General features: G+C 35.7%; 3 protein-coding genes across 5 annotated transcripts in view; 1 reads left to right on the top strand and 2 right to left on the bottom strand.

Moving 5' to 3' along the window:
* Window positions 1-19,810, top strand: part of LOC119189885 (MYCBP-associated protein-like) — a 20,395-nt gene extending 585 nt beyond the window's left edge. Inside the window, exons 2-3 of the mRNA XM_037440649.1 lie at window positions 18,176-18,611; window positions 18,688-19,810. Coding sequence (XP_037296546.1) covers window positions 18,176-18,611; window positions 18,688-19,810 — 1,559 coding nt within the window. The remainder of the gene's footprint in view (window positions 1-18,175; window positions 18,612-18,687) is intronic.
* LOC119189871 (ATP-dependent RNA helicase DDX54-like) lies at window positions 6,917-12,927 on the bottom strand. The gene is given in 14 exon segments (XM_037440554.1): window positions 6,917-7,111; window positions 7,468-7,621; window positions 7,958-8,093; window positions 8,578-8,705; window positions 8,983-9,096; window positions 9,324-9,515; window positions 9,793-10,025; window positions 10,361-10,529; window positions 10,531-10,572; window positions 10,810-11,156; window positions 11,331-11,514; window positions 11,760-11,939; window positions 12,288-12,413; window positions 12,416-12,927. Coding segments are annotated over 14 exon segments (2,253 nt in total). The 5' UTR covers window positions 12,488-12,927; the 3' UTR covers window positions 6,917-6,935.
* On the bottom strand, window positions 13,152-17,791 carry LOC119189872 (carbonic anhydrase 1-like). 3 transcript variants are annotated; one of them, XM_037440555.1, is made up of 6 exons: window positions 17,659-17,791; window positions 16,482-16,697; window positions 15,943-16,103; window positions 14,930-15,016; window positions 13,741-13,968; window positions 13,152-13,509 (listed from the first exon to the last, which is right to left on the bottom strand). In XM_037440555.1, the coding sequence occupies exons 1-6, from the start codon at window positions 17,681-17,683 to the stop codon at window positions 13,255-13,257; spliced, it is 972 nt and encodes a 323-aa protein (XP_037296452.1). In that variant the 5' UTR covers window positions 17,684-17,791; the 3' UTR covers window positions 13,152-13,254. The 3 variants fall into 3 exon arrangements, with proteins under 3 accessions (XP_037296452.1, XP_037296453.1, XP_037296454.1); XM_037440556.1 differs by having other exon boundaries at window positions 15,943-16,076; XM_037440557.1 differs by having other exon boundaries at window positions 15,943-16,043.
* Window positions 19,811-20,337: the final 527 nt, after the last annotated feature.

The following is a 20,337-nucleotide window of genomic DNA, read 5'->3' as shown; positions in this document are numbered from 1 at the left end:
TTAAAATTAAATTTAAAAACGTTACAGTTTTAAAATCAGGCTGTGGAATAATATCAAAGCATAATTGTCTATTTCCAATTACTAGTTTTTCATTGTGCCACTGTGTGACTATTTACGAATACCATTAAGTTCCTACTTAAACAGTAGGTATGTATAACATTTTGTTTTCTTCAGATTATTATAAATTCGATTGTGTACATCTTCATTAAAAATCAACGATTGTACTATGATGTCACAGTATAACACACGATTTGTGAACCGGTTTCAAAACACAACTCGTATGTGGAAACAGAATTTATGATGTCGTTCACCCACATAGAAACGCAACGTTCAGATCGTAATCACATGTGGATCAATAGCCATTAGCATAACAGTTCCAATGACAATAATAATAATATCAGCCCTGTATTGTATACTTGCCCACTGTTGGGCACGGGCCTCCTCTACTACTGAGAGGGATCAGGCCTTAGTCCACCACGCTGGCCTAGTGCGGGTTGGTAGACTTCACACACCTTCGAAATTCCTATAGAGAACTTCTCAGATGAGCAGGTTTCCTCACGATGTTTTCCTTCACCGTTAAAGCGAACGATAAATTCACAAAGAATACACACATGATTCTAGAAAAGTCAGAGGTGTGTGCCCTTGGGATTTTAACCTGCAGACATTCGTCTCGGCAGTCCGTTCCACACCCAACTAGGCTATCGCCGCCAATGACAATAAGTGGTTCAATAATTAATTGAATACGTTGTCTTTATTGCTAAACTTAATGGATTTGCTCGATGTCCAGTGTTGGGTAAGCTTTGCCAAGATTCGATTATGTGTGGCGATATAATTTTTTGCTGGAGAGATATATTTTATATCCGCCCGGATAGCGACCACCGTACACAAGGTGTTAAAACCCGCCATAGTGGCCCACGTAAGTGTGTCGCATTCCGGGATCTGTCTGTGTATATCTGGTCCCAGCAGGCCGGCATAATTCTGTCGACTGTCGAGGTGTAATCATCTCTCGTCGACATTCTATTGGGCCCCACTCGACTTACCATCAGTCGGGTCACATTGCGGTGAACTTATAAAATAAAATCATAAAAGTCAATGTACCATCGACTTTTCCATTAATTACCTTACCATAACAGGTTTTAGAATTATTTTAATGTTAATTAAGTTGGCATTTTGTTCCTAAAAATGAATTAGGATAAATCTAAAAATATCAATGTCGTAATATTTTTATGTTCTGATGTAAAGCAGTAATATAAATAATGTACAAAACATCATAGAAATACATTAACGAAACAGCTATTATTATGTGTTGTTTCATTCGGTAAATGTCAGCAAAAAAAATAACGTCATGAACACGAAAAGTTCGTCTAAATGTAGTGTCGACGTCTGTACAGTATTATTGTACAATCATGGTAAATTGTTATTGTACGACTGTATATTATTGATTGCCTGGGTGGCATATTTGTATTTCGTGTGCAGTACGACATTGCTCTGAGGTCCTGGTTTCGATTCCCAGTCAGGCAGTGGTAAGTTCTTCTGCTCACTATCAGCCCGGAGTCCAAATTTGTGTGTGATATGGCGATAGGCTCGTCCCCTATCGCATTACGGGACGGAGAACTCAGGCGAAATGTGGGTGGTTGCACCGCTGCCTACCCCTTTGAGGATTAAAGCATGTTGTGTGTTTATTATTGATTTTGGTAATAGTGCGCGGATATTTTATTACAGTATAGAAATTTTAAAAGAATAATGAGTTTGATCCAGAGCTAGCTTCTAAACGTTTATTTTAGTGTACTTCTTAGACTCAAATATAAGCTATTATTAGACATAATATTGATTGCGGAACAATCACCACCGTTGTCACAACTTAGTAGGCAACCATTGCTATTTTTTTTTTCATTTATGGTAGTTCACAACGTTGTAATTATAATATGACTTATCTTATCACCAGGTGCTGAACACGGTGTCGTTGCACCAGATCAAGAAGCAGTCGGGCAAGTCGCTCCGGGCGTGGTTGGAGTTGGAGCACGGGCCTCCCAACAGCGAGGGGTTCCTCAGGGCGCAGAACAACTTCGTGGAGTCCGCCGCTGCGTATGCGCTCACCAGCTATCTGCTACAGTTGAAGGATAGGTGAGGAACCACCATATTTTTTTTATTGGCTTAGGTAACTTCACCGCACCTGATGTCAAACGTATAATTGCCGACGAACGACTTGAGAACACTACCGTGTGAGGCTTTATTTTTTAGTGTAGCTTACACTTGCGTACAGTAATAATTTAAAAAAGAAATGGTGCGGTTTAGTTGTTTGCCGGCTATACTTATAAGTGGAATAGCGTCCAGATAGAGTATCGACTAACGATGTATGGTTGTCTCTAGCCATTCGATACAATTGTACCTGTTGGTTCATTGGATATACACAGGATGATCCCAAAACGCGACTCTGTTAAGCCATTATGGCGGCTTTCACATGGTTGTGATCCGGGCGGTACAAATATTCTACCATCAGCGATATTTTGTTACTGGGTATAATTAGTCTCCGATTTATATAATCTGTTATGGCTATTGTGTTTTGACTCGATATTATTTCTTTATTTATCGCAATAACTTAATTGTATAATTACAAACTTAATTTGTCGTAAATCCCTTTCATGACTAAACTTCTTTTTTGCTGCTTTAAAGGTGTCCTTATTAGGCATCTTTAAAGCAGCAAACACAACTTATCTCGCTGAGATCTACTATTGTAGATCGTTAGATACTTCTTGCATACAATATATCATCTCATGATGCATAGATGTGTGGGATAACGCGACTAATTCTATTTTTATGTTTATTCCAGGCACAATGGAAACATTCTATTGGATAGCGCAGGCCACATCATTCACATTGATTTCGGTTTCATATTCTCTACTTCACCCAAGAATCTCGGATTTGAGAGCTCGCCATTCAAGGTTAGCATTGGAGATATATTATCTTAATTAATCTTGAGTACATACTTCTACATTTTTTATTCCTCTATATTATATGACATTAAAATATTGTTTCATTTTTTTAAAACAGCCTGTACGTTTTTTTTCGTGTGTATTCGTACTTGTTTATACGTAAATACATACATACATAGCATCATATTTCTATCTCATAGTGTACAGGCAGAAACAAGAACCACTTCGCTCGATTCTAGCACACTTCTTTCTCCACTTTCATCAATCTCATTCATTCAAACCTATTCATGTACTTGTGTATGTATTTATTTGCATTATTCGTTTCCAGTTGACCCACGAGTTCGTGGAGGTGATGGACGGCGAGAACTCTGACATGTTCCAGTACTTCAAGATATTGATACTGCGCGGACTGATCGCAGCCAGGAAACACTGCGACCAGATCATACACATCGTTGAACTCATGAGGATGGGTGGGTTTATTATATTCGAGTAGTAGCATTTTAATATAGTAGGTTTTTATAGCAATTTAATTACAGACAACCCTGGACCCTATAGGGTCTAAACCTAGTCTAAATGAGAGTAGTGTAGACTCGTGATAGGCTAGTTTCATAAGTAGTTTATCGCAAAGTAACTACAGACTACACTGGACTGTAAAGGATCTAAAGAGTAGTGTAGACTGTCCATGTTTGAATATGATGATATATTTTTCTGGGGGTATATAGTTAAGCCAACACTGGAAGACGACTTTTTGGCGCAAGCCACTATGACAAGTTCCGTGTATCTCGTAGTCTCGATATCCAGTTGAATAAAACATATAATTAATCCACTTCTACAAGAGAATTATTATATCGTCCATAATGCACACAAAATGAACCAGCAATGGCATGAAAATAATTAGTTTCATTTTAATTTGAAAAACGAACGAATGCTGTGGGGTCTGTGCTGTGCCTAAATAAAAAAAAAAGAAAATACGTTAGTCTTATGTCCCTACAAAATGGAACTAATTCGCAGGTAAATAATTGTTCGTTTTTATAATTCCAGGCGGTCAGCTAGCCTGCCTCCGCAGCAGCAGCGCGGTGTCGTCGTTCCGCGCGCGCTTCCACCTCGGCCGCACCGAGCCGCAGCTGCAGGCGCTCGTCGACCGCCTCGTGCGCGACGCGCTGCACTCCATCTCCACGCGCCTCTACGACAACTTCCAGTACTACACCAACGGGATTCTCTAACTACTGACGACCAGCTCACCCGACAACACTATGCGGTCGTGATGAACCTGGGTGGGGTGTAAAACAGCAGTGTACGAATAGGCCGGCAAAACTGCGGCGATTGGCGAGGGATCGACTCCTTTAATGAGACCCTGGATCCCACTCTACTATTATCTGATACAGTGGAGTCTCTTACCCATAAATATTGCTATGGTGTATTCCAAAAATATCGACGAGAAACGCCCTAAATTATGCCCGAGCGTTGGCTCGTTCGTATCTAACTTCAGTTTGATTACAACCGGGAATGGTTGTGACTAACTTCACTTAGCAAGAGGAAATTAGCGAGATGTTTTATTTTTGGATATCGTTAAAATTACCGGGAAATATATACGTATTTTAATACGTATATATTTTTATAGATTGCGAGGTCTGCTTATACCAATCATATTTTATAGAATGAAAAAAGTAGCCCAAACTGCTGTGAAATTATTCATGAACAAGGTTTATCATGGTCGCATAGTTAAACCATTTGGTTAGGGGATATTAATGTACCTGCTCTAAATAGGGATTGCGATAAAACTTTATTAGTCCGTTTGGTGAGATATTCAAGTTAGAGATATAATAAAAAAAAAAACTTGGCAAGTGAGGTACTTGGTTCGTGACATACACGTCGACAAAACCAAGTATCAATATTTACAAGTACTCAAAGAACAAGCTCTTACAAAAGAGATACTCGAAGTTGAAGACATGATACATATTAAATATTTTAGTGTAAAGAACAATAATGTAAATTGTTCGTGTGTTGAAAGAATTTATTGTTGCCCTATATTGAAATTATAGTGTTAAATATATTATTAATACTATGGTGTGTTGTAAAAGGGCATCGGGACGGAACAAAAGAGTATTTTGAGTAAACATTATGTCGAAATAATATTTGTTTGTAATGTTTATTTTTATGTGAATGTATTGTTTTGCGTGTAATACAAACTATACAATGTGTAGACGATGTTAATAAAATCAAATGTGTAACATGTAAATAGGTTCACAGAGATGCATAGTCAAATTATTATTTTCTTACTTCAATCAGGTCAGAGACGGTCTAGTGATTCTTGTGAGACTTCCAACGTTACTAAATTGACACGCGTTACATAATTAACACATAGATTATCCGTGACGTTTACGCCTTCATCGGTTTATATTAATTTGCATGTAAATTATTGCTTATTTCGCGTAGATTTTTTGTAAACATAAGTGCCATAATCCACTGACAACTGTATGTTTTACTCATCGTTTATTTTGCTCAAGCGAGTGCACCGTCACACCTCTCATAACGTTTGACCCGTCCATTGTAGTTACTTTGTAGAACTCACTAGTGCTTTACGAAATACACGTTGACAATTTCCATGTATAAAGATACTGTGCGCATATAAACGTAATGAAATTCCAAAATTGTAAATAGTTTAAAAAAAAAGTATATATTATGATAATTTTCGCAATGAGAAGACTGATTGTTCAGGCATGAAAAGTGGTCTAGTGTTAGGTTTCTTATCCGATTAAGTTTAAGTTTTACCTTGTATATTAAAATATTAATTGTGTACATGTTACGTGAATGGGGTTTGCAGTTTCCAGTGTGAATGTAAATGACGCGTTGGAATAGTACTTGCGTGCTAAAAATTCATAGTGAAAATTTGTTATACGGCGTCTGATACATCTGACGCCAGAATTTAGACGAAATATTAAATTGGCATAATAATGGAATATATTCATTGTATGAATGTTATTGTATATGGGGGGCGAGGACGGTCAACATTTTCCGATACAGAAGTCAGTTTCATTGATTACGGAATAAATGAAAGTTGTATGAAGCGTTGACAGTTATAACAAACATCTCGGGTGCAGTTGTGGTTTATATTTAATTTCGTTAGTGCGATTGTAACGAATGTTGCCAAATTTTATGAGATCAATGTTGCCTCCACAGAACAAGATTCTTCTATTTTTCGATCTATTCACGAGAATACAGTTTTTTCACTCAATATTATAGTTACGAAATGTTTGAAATAAAGTTAAGAATCTATAACAATGCTTTTATTTTATAATACGAATGTAATGTTCGGGATGGTGTTTAATTTTGTTAGCGGCGGCTTTGATTTGCGGATGTTTGTGGCGAATTGTGAAATTATTAGCATCGAATATTCGATAAAAAATAATCAGCAAATTTATAAATGTATGCAGCGATTGAATATTCGAAAATGTTAATGGATGTTGTGAAATGATATTAGCGTTATACAAAGTATTTTTTATTCATTTATAAAACATTTAAATGGTTCCAACTTTAAAGAGTTTTTAATGCTAATATTATTTCAATTAATAATGTTTAAAAATAAAATTAATTGAATTCAAAAGGACTTAATTGTGTGTGTGATTGCTATTGTGAAGTTAAAACGTATATAGATAGTGTATAATATGAATATCTGACGTACCTTTAAATATATTTACTGGTGTTTAGTACTCGTTCGTTGGAGCATAGTTATGAATGTAAATAAGTTTTCGCTTTGCGGTATGATAGAGGATTCTTTTAAGAGTTACTTTTGCATCCAAAGTCCAAAATTTCCTCAAAATTAATTCGAGTTATTTATCAACATGTACAGGTAATTGTAAGTATGTTTATCTTAATTTTTTAAATATACATAATTATGATTTTTTGTTTGTGTTTTCTTTTCTACTTTTATTAAGCATTTCGAAATTTTATAGATCGATGAGATATAAAAATAAAACTACTAATTCAAATTCACTTCAATGTTTATTTCCTTTTCTTCTTCTTGTTGACTTTGTACTTGAGTTTCTGTTTGACCTTGTCCTTGCGCAGGCGCTCCTTTACGATCTGCTGCTTGTCTCTGAATTCCTTGGATTTCGCCTCGGCCGCCTTCTTTGCGACTCTCTCGTTGTGTTTCACCCAGTGTGGACGGAATTCGGAAACTAAACAGACAAAAAATAATATCACAAATTGTCTATAAACACATTGATTTCGACAAATTGATTCAATTGAAGATTTTTTTGTACAAAACATTAAAATAAATTTTAAAGTATAGACGTATTTAATGTCAAATTCACTATACAAAGACAGTCTAATGAGCCATGTCCATACGAGATTTTACTCACTAAATCGATTTAGATAGATAATTAATGAGGTATTGACGCCTGAATAGGCAGTAAGGTCATAGACTACTTTTATTTTTATACATATATTCGTTACAAAGTGAATTACCCTCATGTGACGCCATAGGCAAAAGCTAGTAATACTATAAATGTATCCAACAATGAACGACACTCACCAGGTTTCTTCCTGTTCACATCTCTAGCCTGATCATCATCATCGTCGTCATCAACGGCGGCGTTCCGTTTCTTCCACTCGTTGTAGCGCCCACTGCGGTAGGTGGCGGGCACGCGGCCGCCGCTCTCCGTGCGAATCATCTTGCGACCGCCATCCTGGAACGTGATTCCTTGTGTTAGTAGAGTTATGAATTGTTCATTGGAACAAAACAACAGTATAGTGAAATATTTCTCAGGGTTTTAATACGAATTATTGCTTGTTATAATGGATAGTGATCACCATTCTCAAGTCAATTCTATTTACGTAAGATTTTTTAGGCGCATGTTGAAGAAAGTGTTTCACATATTTTCTAAATCCATACAAAATATTTTAATTTTCTCCCAGTCATTGAATCTAGGACTTACCACTCACAACCTAAAATTATCAAACCATGATAACAATACTATCATTTCTATCACCTAACAAAAATATATTCGATTTTTTTTACTCACGGGGTCGACGTGCACCATCTTCTTCCGCTTGCGGTCCCCAACGCAACGTGGCGGCCGGCTGCGCGCCGCCGCGGCCGAGTCGGCGCCGAAGCTCAACGCCGCGCTCTCCGCGCCCGCGTTGAAGTTCACCGCCATGCTGGGGACGAATGACGCATTAATATTCAATATGGCGGGCAGTCTTCGCGTACACAGTAATTACGGTAGATGCACTGTAACCTGGCTTGTCTGTCATCTGTCACAACTCTTGATTCTCCTACCCCCATGAATTTCGTATGCCTACGCTTTATTGTACTTGTAGTTATTACCAAGACATTAAACTGTATAGTCACTTATAGACCGTACATTAGGGCCAAATTCTTGCTCCAAATTTTATTACCAATTGGTAATAAGTCGCTAATGTGCGTAGTAAAACCGTGCTTATCATGATATGGAAAAAATATGAAGCATTTTATATTGTTTTTTACTCGATTATCAGACATTGAAATTAAACTAGTTTTACAGATTTTATCACTTCGTAGTCATAGGGGTGGCCAGCTTAAGAACCAATATTGTGCTAATTCTTGTACAACCTCACTGAAAACCAATATTTTAAACAATTTACCATAAATACCACCACTCACCCCATTTCAGTATGTTGATCACTCGCTTGATGTGGAATATAATTTTCATCGCGTACAACTTCTTTCTTCTTCTTACCAGCGTTTTTGTTCGACTTTTGTCCCATATCTTCTACCAAAATACCTGCAGCCTGCATATATAAATCGCATTAATGAGTATGTCTTAAAATAAATAAATGCAATGAAATAGTTTTATGAAATATTGTTATGAAATTTTGTCTCACCTGTGATTTTTTTGTTTCTTTAATTACATTTGTAAATAATATATAGAATGAATGTAATTAGACAAACACAAAAGCAAATGAGACTAAACGCTTTCGTTTCTTAAAAACTATTTCGTTACGTACATTTAATTTGAAAAATATTCTAATATATGTTAGTAAATAAAACATGTACTATTAAAATTACCTTTAGTTTTTTGTTGTCTCTGATTTTCGCGACCGTTTTGCCGTGAGCTTGCTTTTTAGCTTTCATAGCTAAATACGACGGAGAATCGTTCTTCGCCGAGAGTTCCAAAATTGTCTGAAATTTTAAAGAATAGAGTACTTTCATATATTTTTTGAGATACATAATATTATTTAACCTATATTACAAGTACAGGTACAATTTTTTTTAAAAAAGGACATTTATTTAATTACTGTAAGTAGATTTTATGACACAAAGTGGGTCTTATATTTTAGTAATTAATTATAATAAATTAACGTTCGAGAATATGGTAGGTATATGTGTCATTTAAAAACAACACTTACCCCCTTAGGCGTATAATTCTTAATCTGCTGCACCATATCCACTGCCTTATCCATGTTGTCGTCGACTAGGAATGGGTGCGTCATAGTTGGAGCGTCGGTAGTCTTGGCTCGCTTGTTGGCCTCGGCGGAGGCTGGTTCTCGCCACTTCACGTATTGCTGCCACCCACGTGAACATGTGCGAACTGCCTCTTCCTGATTGATTCATTACACAAATTGCATATTATATTGTATGGTTATTAGAGTTACGAAGAAGTCGAAATTGGGAGTTTATTGAAAAAATATATTCGCTGTTGGACTAATACTCCGAAATATTCAAACTGGAAATACATTATTATTTATAATAACTTCTCATTAAGTCTTAACCAAAGTAAAAAGTATGTTTTACATAAATAACATCAAACCAATACAATAGTTTTATATTTAACCATAGAATCACAGGTAAACATCATACATTGCAAAATCTACTCACAATTTCGGAATAATTCTTCTCCCAAGTGACAACGTCTTGGTGCCGTAATTCCAACTGTACCGTGGGCATGGCTCCCCACACGCCACTGGGACACGTGGGTCCGTTGGTCTCGACACTGGCGGGGGTCAGCAGCTCTGCTCCGAGGAACAATTGCAGGTCGAGCAAGTGAGCGATATCCTCCGCCGCTATGAGAGAGAAGGCGCGTCCGGCCCTACCCGCGCGGGCACTACGACCTGGGGATTACATACAAACAATATTCACTACTGTTTATGACTACTTACTGTACTAGTCAGAATTGTCCGTTACAGGTGACTGTTGTCTTACAAACATTTAATGGTATCAATAATATTTTGTAGTTCACAAAAAATTGTATTGTGTGAACTATTTCGTTATACATAGTCTCACTAAATAGTAATATTTAAGTATTTGATGATAGTTCTTGTACAATGTTTGATACATAACAATTATTTTGCAAAATTATAATACACTGATTTAAAATTGCGGTAGACCTATGTCACAAAGACAATGAATGAAATAAATCTCTATTAAAATGAATTAAATTACTCACCAACTCTATGCACAAAGAGCTTTGGTTTGGCCGGGAAGTTGTAGTTAATGACGGTGTCGAGAGCCGGCAGGTCGAGACCTCTCGCTGCCACATCTGTTACTATCAGCACTGACACCTTCTTGTTGGTGAAACGGCCCAGGGCTATCTTTCGGGCAGACGGATCGAGGCCGGGAGTACGCATATGTTGACGTTATACCGGCTTGTTGGAGTATCTAAAATGAATAAATGATTATAGTATGTTAGTAAGTATTTAATATAGATAGTACTACAACATTGCAACATATTTTCTCTCCATAATTGATAATATCTCGATTGATCCATTTGGCATCAGATCCAATGTTGATTTTGCTGTGCTAGAATATAAAGTGGTTGTTCAAGTACTAGATTTTAGCACCTACAAGATAATTATTTAACAATAAAACTAAATACACCATAAAGGTTGTACTTACCAAATGCAAATATTCAACATGATGTCTAGTAGCTGCAAACACCACTGCCTGTGGTGTCTCTGGAGTCAAAACCTTATCCAATAACAACAACAATGCAGCAGTTTTCAATTCAGCTCTCACAGATATCCATCCCAGCCACAATGTTGAAGGTAGTTTCCAGTCAACATCCAACCTAATGAGCATTGGGTCAGAAAGACCAGCTCTTGCAAACTCCACCAACATTTTGGGTAGGGTTGCTGAGAATAGCAAAGTTTGACGGCTTGATGGTAACCGAGCGACAATTTCTTGCAGTTGTTCACCAAAACCAAGCTCAAAGAGACGGTCAGCTTCATCAAATACTACAACCTCTGTGGTAATAAAACAATGTGTAATTAGTATATAGTGTAATGTTGTACATTAGTATTATTAACGCTTCAAATTTAAGAAAATTTCACTATTCAATTGGTGCTATTTTTTTATGTCGCTAACATATTTTTCTGATGAAATATCCAACTTTTTTTAAAATAAACTCCAAAACTTACTTATGTTATCCAACTTCAAACTCATTTCAATGCAGATGTGCAAGAAACGTCCAGGTGTTGCGACCACTATATCTGGAGCCTTGCCTGACATTACACTGAACTGCTGCTCTATTGACTCTCCACCAAGTATAGCTGCTGATGATAAGCCCGTAAACTTGCCTAACTCTCTCACAAATCTTAAAGTCTGAAAATATACATTTGTTGAATTTTACAATATTTTATCACTAATTACAAATAACAGCAATTTGTTAACTTGTTTAAAATTTATCACAAAGGCTATTAAATTTCAAGGTTACATTATTGGGCTAGGTATCAAGTATATTCAAGTAAAAATGACTTATTTTGAGTTTCAAAATAATATAAACACCCTTTTAGTAAAAAGTAATATACACAAATTTAATGAACATTGAATTTCAGAATATGAATTACCTGCAAAGCCAATTCCCTAGTGGGTGAAAGAATGAGAGCCCTTAAATTCTTCCCTGGCTGCGGTTTGCTGTTGGGTGACAGTAGCTTTTCCAATATAGGTAAAACAAAAGAGGCCGTCTTACCAGAACCAGTGCGGGCCATAGCCACCACATCTTTACCACTCAAAGCTAAAGGTATAGTCTGGAAAAAAATTTACACAACATAGTATGCATCAGAACCTTCAGAGATGGTTGCAATTACATAGGCTATCAATTGTAATTATTAACCAAGTCTTTTGTTCCACATATTGAAAAAAAAATAGATGCCTTGTCAGGTTGTGAGATGTGAGAAAGGGTTAGGTAGAAAAGTAAATAATACAATAGAGTATTAGAATGATAAGTTACTTTATAATGTTACTTTATGTATACGTTTTAAATTGTGAAAGCTATTGTTTGGTCACTAGTCAGGTAAGTTCGGTCATGGACGTCACGGAGTTTTGTTAATCAAATCAAAATATAAAAAATACTAAATTGTCTTTATCAAACTTACCTTTCGCTGTATGGGAGTGGGCTGTTTGTAACCCCTTTTTGTAACACCTTTTAACACCGGAAAACTTAATCCCATGGACTGAAATCCACCCGAGCCCTTCTTTTTTCTTTTTGTTGGTCTGCGAATCATTTTTGTTCCGTATCTTCTACTACGGCATCGAAGCCTGGGAGTTCATCTCCCAGTTCTTTAGGTTTCAACATGTTTTGTTACTTAATCTCATTAATATATTAATTTTAAATATTCGTCACACCAAAATAACCTACAAGCACGTTGCAGTTTTGTTATGACAGATTGACAAATAAGTAATGACTATTTCTTGACATTTGACCGTTGACGTTTTGCATTTCAGAACGAATTTTGTTTTTTGGCCATTTACCAACTTATACCAATGAATAATATACCTACGTTAATTTTCTACCCTATTATTACAGAATAGTATATTGTATTTATTTTGAAGTAACATTTAGTTCTATAATTCCACGGCACTATAATATTATGTTACAATAGGGGTAAGATGTATAAAAACGTATCGAATCATCGTTAGAAGAACGCAAAACCGTTGATAGGATTTGGATAAAATTTGCCGCAGTGATTGATCATACCTTAGATTAGGGTATGAGCTAATTTTATTCCAATAATTTCTCACGTAGGTTTTTTAAAATGTAGATTTTTAAATGATTGGGCTTTTTTTTAGTAAATAGCTGCGAGTAATACCTAGTAGTACCAAAGTCGAATAAATTGAGCACAGTGAGGTGTGGTGGAGGATTTTTTGAACAAAGTGTATAGTACCCTGTTGATACCCGCGTAACAAAAAGCCATATTAGAAAGTTTGTTAAATATTATCAATTCTCATTAAAACTTTTGTTATGCAGAAGATTTATAATATACTGTATAAGCATGTAGAATTTGATCCAAAAATAATTGAACACTATCGCAGGTCTTTTCAACCAGCATTAAAGGAATATAATTATTCCTGGTGCTCATCTTCATTTGGAATCATATATGCATTTTGCGGTGGTAGCATCCACGGATTTGCTTGATACGCAGGTGACAGAACAGAGATAGAAGGTTCTGGAATCCTCGGTATAGGCAGCAGTGAGTTATATTTATTCCAGTGCGGGTTGATGAAAAGGACATGCCTGCCTTCATTATTCTGTAATGGTCTGAAATTCCGTAGGTTTGGCTCATCCCATGGATCCCAAATTTTTCGGAATTCTTTCATCTGTAACATGGATTTTTTTAATAAACTTGAGCAAACCTATAGTGTGTACCTACCATTCCATAAACGAGCATTATTGATTGCGATGGTACCATTGTATTGAGGTTGCCGAAAAAAGAGATATTAAGCTCGTTCGAGGACCCATGGCATCCTCTCAAGTACTAGCGCTCGGGTGATCGACCCCCCCCCCCCTTCCTCCTGTCTCCCTCTTTTCCATATCTATTATGACTATACCTGCTCCAATGAAGCGAATAGCGTGACTCTTGGCACCAACCACCTGACTACATAAGTTTCACCTTTTGCTGTCTTTAAACCACCCCAGTACAAAAAGTAGTCTTCGCAAAACATCGGCATCAGACGAGACATCGGATACGGGCCGATTCGTGTGCTGGTCTGAGCCTCTTGTATTCTTTGGAAACCTTCTATCACCCAGCTTAAGCGATCGTCTGCGTTAACGCCGTACTGTGAGAGAAAACTACATTTTTGAAAGGTTGTCTTTAGATAATTCTACTTGTTTTTTTTTTGTTGCTTTGAATGACGAGACGAGTCTACCATTCGCCTGATGGTAAGCGATACGACCGCCCATAAACAGTAGAAAGACCATCCAACACCTTGAATTACAAAATATTTTTTGGTATTCCACTGCGCTCGCCGTCCTGAGACGTGAGATGTTAAGTCTCATTATGTCCAGTAGTTACACTAGCTACAATGTCCTTCAAACCGGAACACAACAGTGACTATACACTGCTGCTTGGCGGCAGAAATAGATATTACGGTGGTACCTACCCAGGCGGACTCTCACATATGAGAGACCTATCACCAGTAAATAGTTGTACATTAATTTACTGTATTGTATTTATCCCAGTGTTAGGTATAATTAGTCTAATTAATTTGTGAAATGTAGATGTGCTAATAAATAAATTGACCAATGAGTAGCAAGAAGTATGTAGACAAATAGACAAAGGCAGTAAATGTTATAAGCAATGGTTAATGTTTTACTTTTACGCAATACAAAGTCATGAATTGCAGAAACTCTAATCGAATTTATATAAAATAAATAACTTGTTAGTTAATTGGACAAACTCAAATTAACTATAATAGTTTGTTTACAAATTGATCCTTGATATTAATAAATCCTGTAGGAATTTTGGATTATTAAAAGGTTGAAAACCTCTATCATAAATCGGATTATTTTGTTTATCTTTCCTTTAAACCCTGTTACATCATATAGATGAAACGTAGAGCATATGTTTTTGATGTCTTGTATTAAGATTGATATGTGATTGACCTAAGTTAAGTATATAATACATGAATAAATGCTTCCGAACAATTTGTCTATCATCTCATTAACTTGTTAGCGGCGCAAGTCGGCTGTGGTAAGGTTTAATTGATAAACTTAACATTTCTGTAGTTCAATAGGTACCTTTATCATATAACAGACCATGACCACGCCGTCGGGATGTCGGAAGGCTTCCTGCTGGGTCATGTATTCAGAACGGAAGAAGGTTACCTGATGAAATGTTGGGAATCATTATTAACAAAGGTATAATTGGTAATATAGCATATTTAACTAAAAGTGGTATCCAAAGATAGGTCCATTGCAAAACTTCAAAAGCCTATTTTTTGTATTGGGTTAATAATGTTTAACAAGTTATCTTCCAGGAACGAGTCGTAAATAGTGGAATTAATTAAAAGGTTTTCATAAGAAATTCTAAATTCTTAAGAACTTTCTAAGTTCAATAAAATTAAGGACTTATACATGAATATATTATCACCTACTTTTTAAAGTACAACGTTCATCAAAATTCATCTAGGATAGTGGAATAACATCAAAATTCAATGCACGCCAATTGAATTATGACCGGTCTCCGCAATTACTAGCTGGACCACGGTAATGGAAGGAGCGTCCCTCGTGCAGTCACGATCGGGTGGTGTGCACATCACTAATTTGAATGTAAATTACTGACGGGATGCCCTCAGAGTTTCTAAACGCTCGCTTTTAGTGTTTTAGATCGTTCTAGACTGGTAATTTTTGAGGCGAGTAAGGGTAAATTTAGTATCATCAGTACTAATGAATAGTTAAAACAATGTTTTTTGTTACGATTGATAAGTGCCATCAATACGTTTGCTTAAAATTGGGTAAGGTAGGAAGGTAAAATTAGGCGATTAGTTTGCTAATTGTCCTCTTATTTATCTATATTCATTATATTCATCATTATTCCAAATAAAGATTTATTATTTATTTATTTATTTTGCGGTCGACGTTTTTCCATCAATCCTTCCGAATACCTAACAGGCAGCTATAAAAAATGAAGAATAAAGTACTTAGTAATAATATCGTTATTACTTAAAACCAATGTATGTACATACCTATTTACCCGATATAATGAATAAAAATTTTGAATTTGAATTAGTTATAGCAAAATCTTTTCAAACCTGCATTTCACCGGGATATCTTCTTTTGTCGACTGTATGGTCGCTTCCTTCAGTCATATCTGCTCCCCAGTGGAAATGGATCTGTGACAGTATGTGCTTCTCTGCGAATGGACCGCCTTCTAAGTATGGACGTTCCGTTTTCCATTTTGCGCCAAATACAACTGGTATTTAGTACGCGTATTATTTATAGTTTTCAAGAAACTAGATAATAAACAAACGCCTGGATAGCAAAATATTTAAATGATATAAATCGGGAAAGTTATTACAGCAAATTTGCGTGATTAATGACTAAATATCTTAAGCTATTCAAATAGAGTGTAAGTTCACAATCATGGAGAGGTGTGTAATGACCGAATATAATTGAAATGTCTTATTTAGATTAATATATTTGGCAATCATTATTATCAATTAATACATAGGTAGGAATATTATAACGACACGCTATGCAAACTTAACACAATATCTTCAATAAAAAATCACCCCCGTTAACCAATATCAAGTTGCCTACAAATTATAAGTAAAGTTTGTTGAGAACTCACTCGTGTACCCGGTGTTTGTTAGTTTAACTTTGTGCGGGTAAACGTCGAAGTTATACCACTTGAGTTCAGGGCACCAGTATATTGTGGAGCCAGTGATGGACACGTCGATCGGAGTCGGCAGAAGGCCTTCTTCTTGACTCCAATGTTGTATCCATTCTAATGTTCCAAATGGTGGGACGTATTTTGCTTCTTCTGTTGTTGCTTGCTGTTCTTCCTCTAAAGTATTTTTAATGCAAGTAACTTATCGGATGGTAAATATCTATTCATAAATTGTGCCAATAACATTCAATTTTTTTTAATTACAAAGTTTTGCATGGCGCTGTATTTTAGTTATACCTACTTTTAGAGAGATGTCATTAATTCCTACTAGTTAAGCATTATAAGAATAAATCCTAGTAATGATATTGGTTGCAATGATTTTCCGGGACATGCATGTTGAAGTTTATTGTTTTCTATAAATTATCTGGGTGTTAATATGTTAACTAGCACTGCATATTCTTTAACTGACGCCAGACAAATAAATTAAATTTCTAAGGGTTGTGAACTTTCGATGGTATCAAATTTACATTTGAAATACATACTTTAAATCATTTATGTAGCGTGAATAATTAGTAGCTTTGGGACGATATATTTTAATGAGAAAAGGGAATAAAACAAAATGTTGTCACAAACACAATGATTAACGACGCAAAAGTGAAAAATTGTACTATAGAAATAGTTTTTAACTCGAATAATGATGGATTTAATAAAACATGACTCCAGTTGAAATAAAATGTCGAACCGCATTTGATAGAGACAAATCAACACTCAAGAGTTATGTTGAAGAGCATTATACATACCGATCTTATTCGACACGATTCATAATGTAAATTAGGAAATAGTTTAATAGGTAATACTTCAAATACAGTACTAGTTATTTGGAAACCTCTTCCCAGTAAGTACGTTATTTGATCGTTTTAATTAATTAACTTTTATGTTGTATGCAAGTAAAATATGATCTAAGGTTGTATGAGTGAAAGAACAAAAAGTCATCGTACGGTTTAATTAATTTATTGAAAACTCAGATAGGTATGGCAATTATTGTTTAAGTAATTCTTAATGTTATTACTTCTGTATTTTTTTATTGCTATACAGTTAAAATGATTACCTATTGTAATTTGTAATAGCTATTAATTACCTTTAGGTGGAGGCGCAATTGGCATTATTACACGAGAAATTTAAGTCCAGAATTTCTAAGTTATTTGGAGCTAAACAGATTTACGTTCACATCTTGAATAAATATGTGTCAATGTGTGTCTTTGTTTCCAGGATTCCAGTGACAAAATATATCAATTGATTTAAATCTATAGGTAAATGAAAATCAAGACCTTTTTACGGTAAAACTACTTGGTCTTATTATTAAAATTGTCAAGTTTATCACTTACATGAGACTTACAGAGTAGCCTCCATAGCTTATGAAGATAGAAGTTTATATAATACTTTTTAGTTTATCGAAACATGACAAACAATATTACGGAAAAAACAGCGATGAAGTTTTGGAAGTGACATCCGTCAAAATAATAAACGGTTCAGAAATTTATTTATAGTTAAAACTTGCTAAAACGAGATCTACTAACAACAGAACTGAATCATGCAGAACGATCTAAATTCCGAAGATAAAGTACCTAAAACAGAATCGGTCAATGAATTACAACATTGGGAGAGATGGGTAACTATCCGAAAAGATGAGACGACACAGCTCGGACAAAAGTTAAACAGGTCACCAGCAGACTTAACGATGAATTTACTAGAAAAGGTGCGCGAGGATAAGGAACGCAAAATTGTGTTAGAAGAGGCTCAAGTTGAAAAAAAGCCAACAATCAGAGGTGGACTATGGGAACAGCCACATACATTAAGACAAGATTGTTATTGCGATCCTGTATATGAAATACGTAGGACGCCGGCTGAAATGGGTCGACCACGTGTGATTGAATATATTGGAGTACCACATTACATTCAGGTCACAGAAAAGGGCGTCATGGGAGAACCAAAAAGGGTTGATTGTAAGAAACTAGATGCCGATTATCATAAATACAGAGCTAAACGTGAACAAGATTTGAAAAGAAAGATTAAAAAGATCGACCCATTTAGGTAAGCACTAGTATGGGTTAAGATTGCCACATCAAATGAAAGATTATGGGATTGATATAATTTGTATTTTTTTCAGGCCAGCTATTAGTGAGTTAATAATAAAAGGTAGTAGACCTAAAACCCCGCCAGTAAAAATGCCGCCCGTTCCGGCTGTTTCTGAGACCTTGGCGAGTGGATCCTCGGAAGATGTCCTTTCAGGTGTATATGCTCTCAGAATAAATAACACCGTAATTTTCAAATACATACCTGGCCAAACGGTATCACACTTGGAGAAAATACAAAAATCCAGTTGGCACGAGGAGTGTACGGCTTGGAATTACTATTTTAATACACCTATGAAGAGACCCGGCAGGTGTAGACTTTTTCTGCAGAATCTTGGTACTGTTAGTTTAAGATATTGTTGGAAGAAGGTAAAAAAACCCATCCCCTTTATTCCTGAAGATATATATGAGCAAGTATTCTTTTTCAACAAAAATGAAGATGTACTGGCTCCTGGACAAAGCAGGGAGATGTGTTTTACGTTTGTATCAGACAAGCCAGGTATTTATAGTGAATTTTGGGAGTTAAGCCTCTGCAATATTTGTTTTTTTGACACGCTAGCAAGCAAATTAGTTATAAATTTATTCGCTGACGCTGTTGAAGACTTCGATACTATGAAGAGAAAAGTGGAGATATTAAAAACCAGGATAAATAGAAAAGCGGTTGCTAATATAGTCACTAATTTGCTCAATGATTTGGTGACGAAAGCTACTGCTATAGAACCTCAAATATATCCGTACAAAAAGAAATTTTTAGAAGCAGACATATTCGTTATGAAGAATCCCGTCTGCTTTTACCACCAAACAGAGGTAATGAAAATGAAGACGATGTATACAGAAATGCATCCTGGTGAGATATGGGACCTGTCAATAACTAGCTGGAGAGATATGATGATGGAAAAAGAATATGACGAAAGGATGAAATATTACGAAAGTTTACGGAAATCCCACGCAGAATTATTGAAGCCTTGGTATGAGGGCGAAGACGTAATGATGCAGAAATATCGTATGATGAAGGTATTATTCGCGCAAATGGCTGATAACTTTGACAAGGAATACGAACGGCTTCTACTTCTGTTTAGTATGAGGTCGATTTCGACTACCCGTGAGTCTAAAAACTCAGCCAAAATCTGTGTCAAAATTATTGTTAAGTTCCGATAATGAGCACATGCTACGAAATATATTTTACTTACACGCTTATGAACACGTTGCTACGACTATTGAGCTCTGTGCTGGCATTTTGAGTAGCCTGGATTTGTATAGATGGATAGAGTTTGATTTTTGTCGCTAGGTATCTCTGGGTATTATAGTTAGGTTTATCAATGCTACAGCTCAATTTTATTTTTTAACTTGTATTTTGATTAAGTTATTATGTTTATAAAATATATTTTTCAGAAATATATTTTTTCAAAATAATTATATCGATTTTATTTCGCCTTGCTAATATCGATTAAAATATGTGTAAATTATATCTAAAGTAGTAAGTTCTATTTATATCTAAAGTAATAATAGCCAGCAGATGGCGAAATTCGCATTGCATACATTGCTAATGCTTGCTGCATTATAAAATCAATGAGAAATTGCGTGTTATTTTTCTAACAATAATATCGAAAAGAAAGAACCGATATTGTGCGCTAGTAGATTGTTTTTTTTTATTTTGTACACGTAAATTTATTCTTGGCGGATGT

Source organism: Manduca sexta, chromosome 20 (assembly GCF_014839805.1).
Source record: "Manduca sexta isolate Smith_Timp_Sample1 chromosome 20, JHU_Msex_v1.0, whole genome shotgun sequence".
NCBI classification, from domain to species: Eukaryota; Metazoa; Arthropoda; class Insecta; order Lepidoptera; family Sphingidae; genus Manduca; species Manduca sexta.
This window is presented reverse-complemented; position numbering and strand designations above follow the sequence as displayed.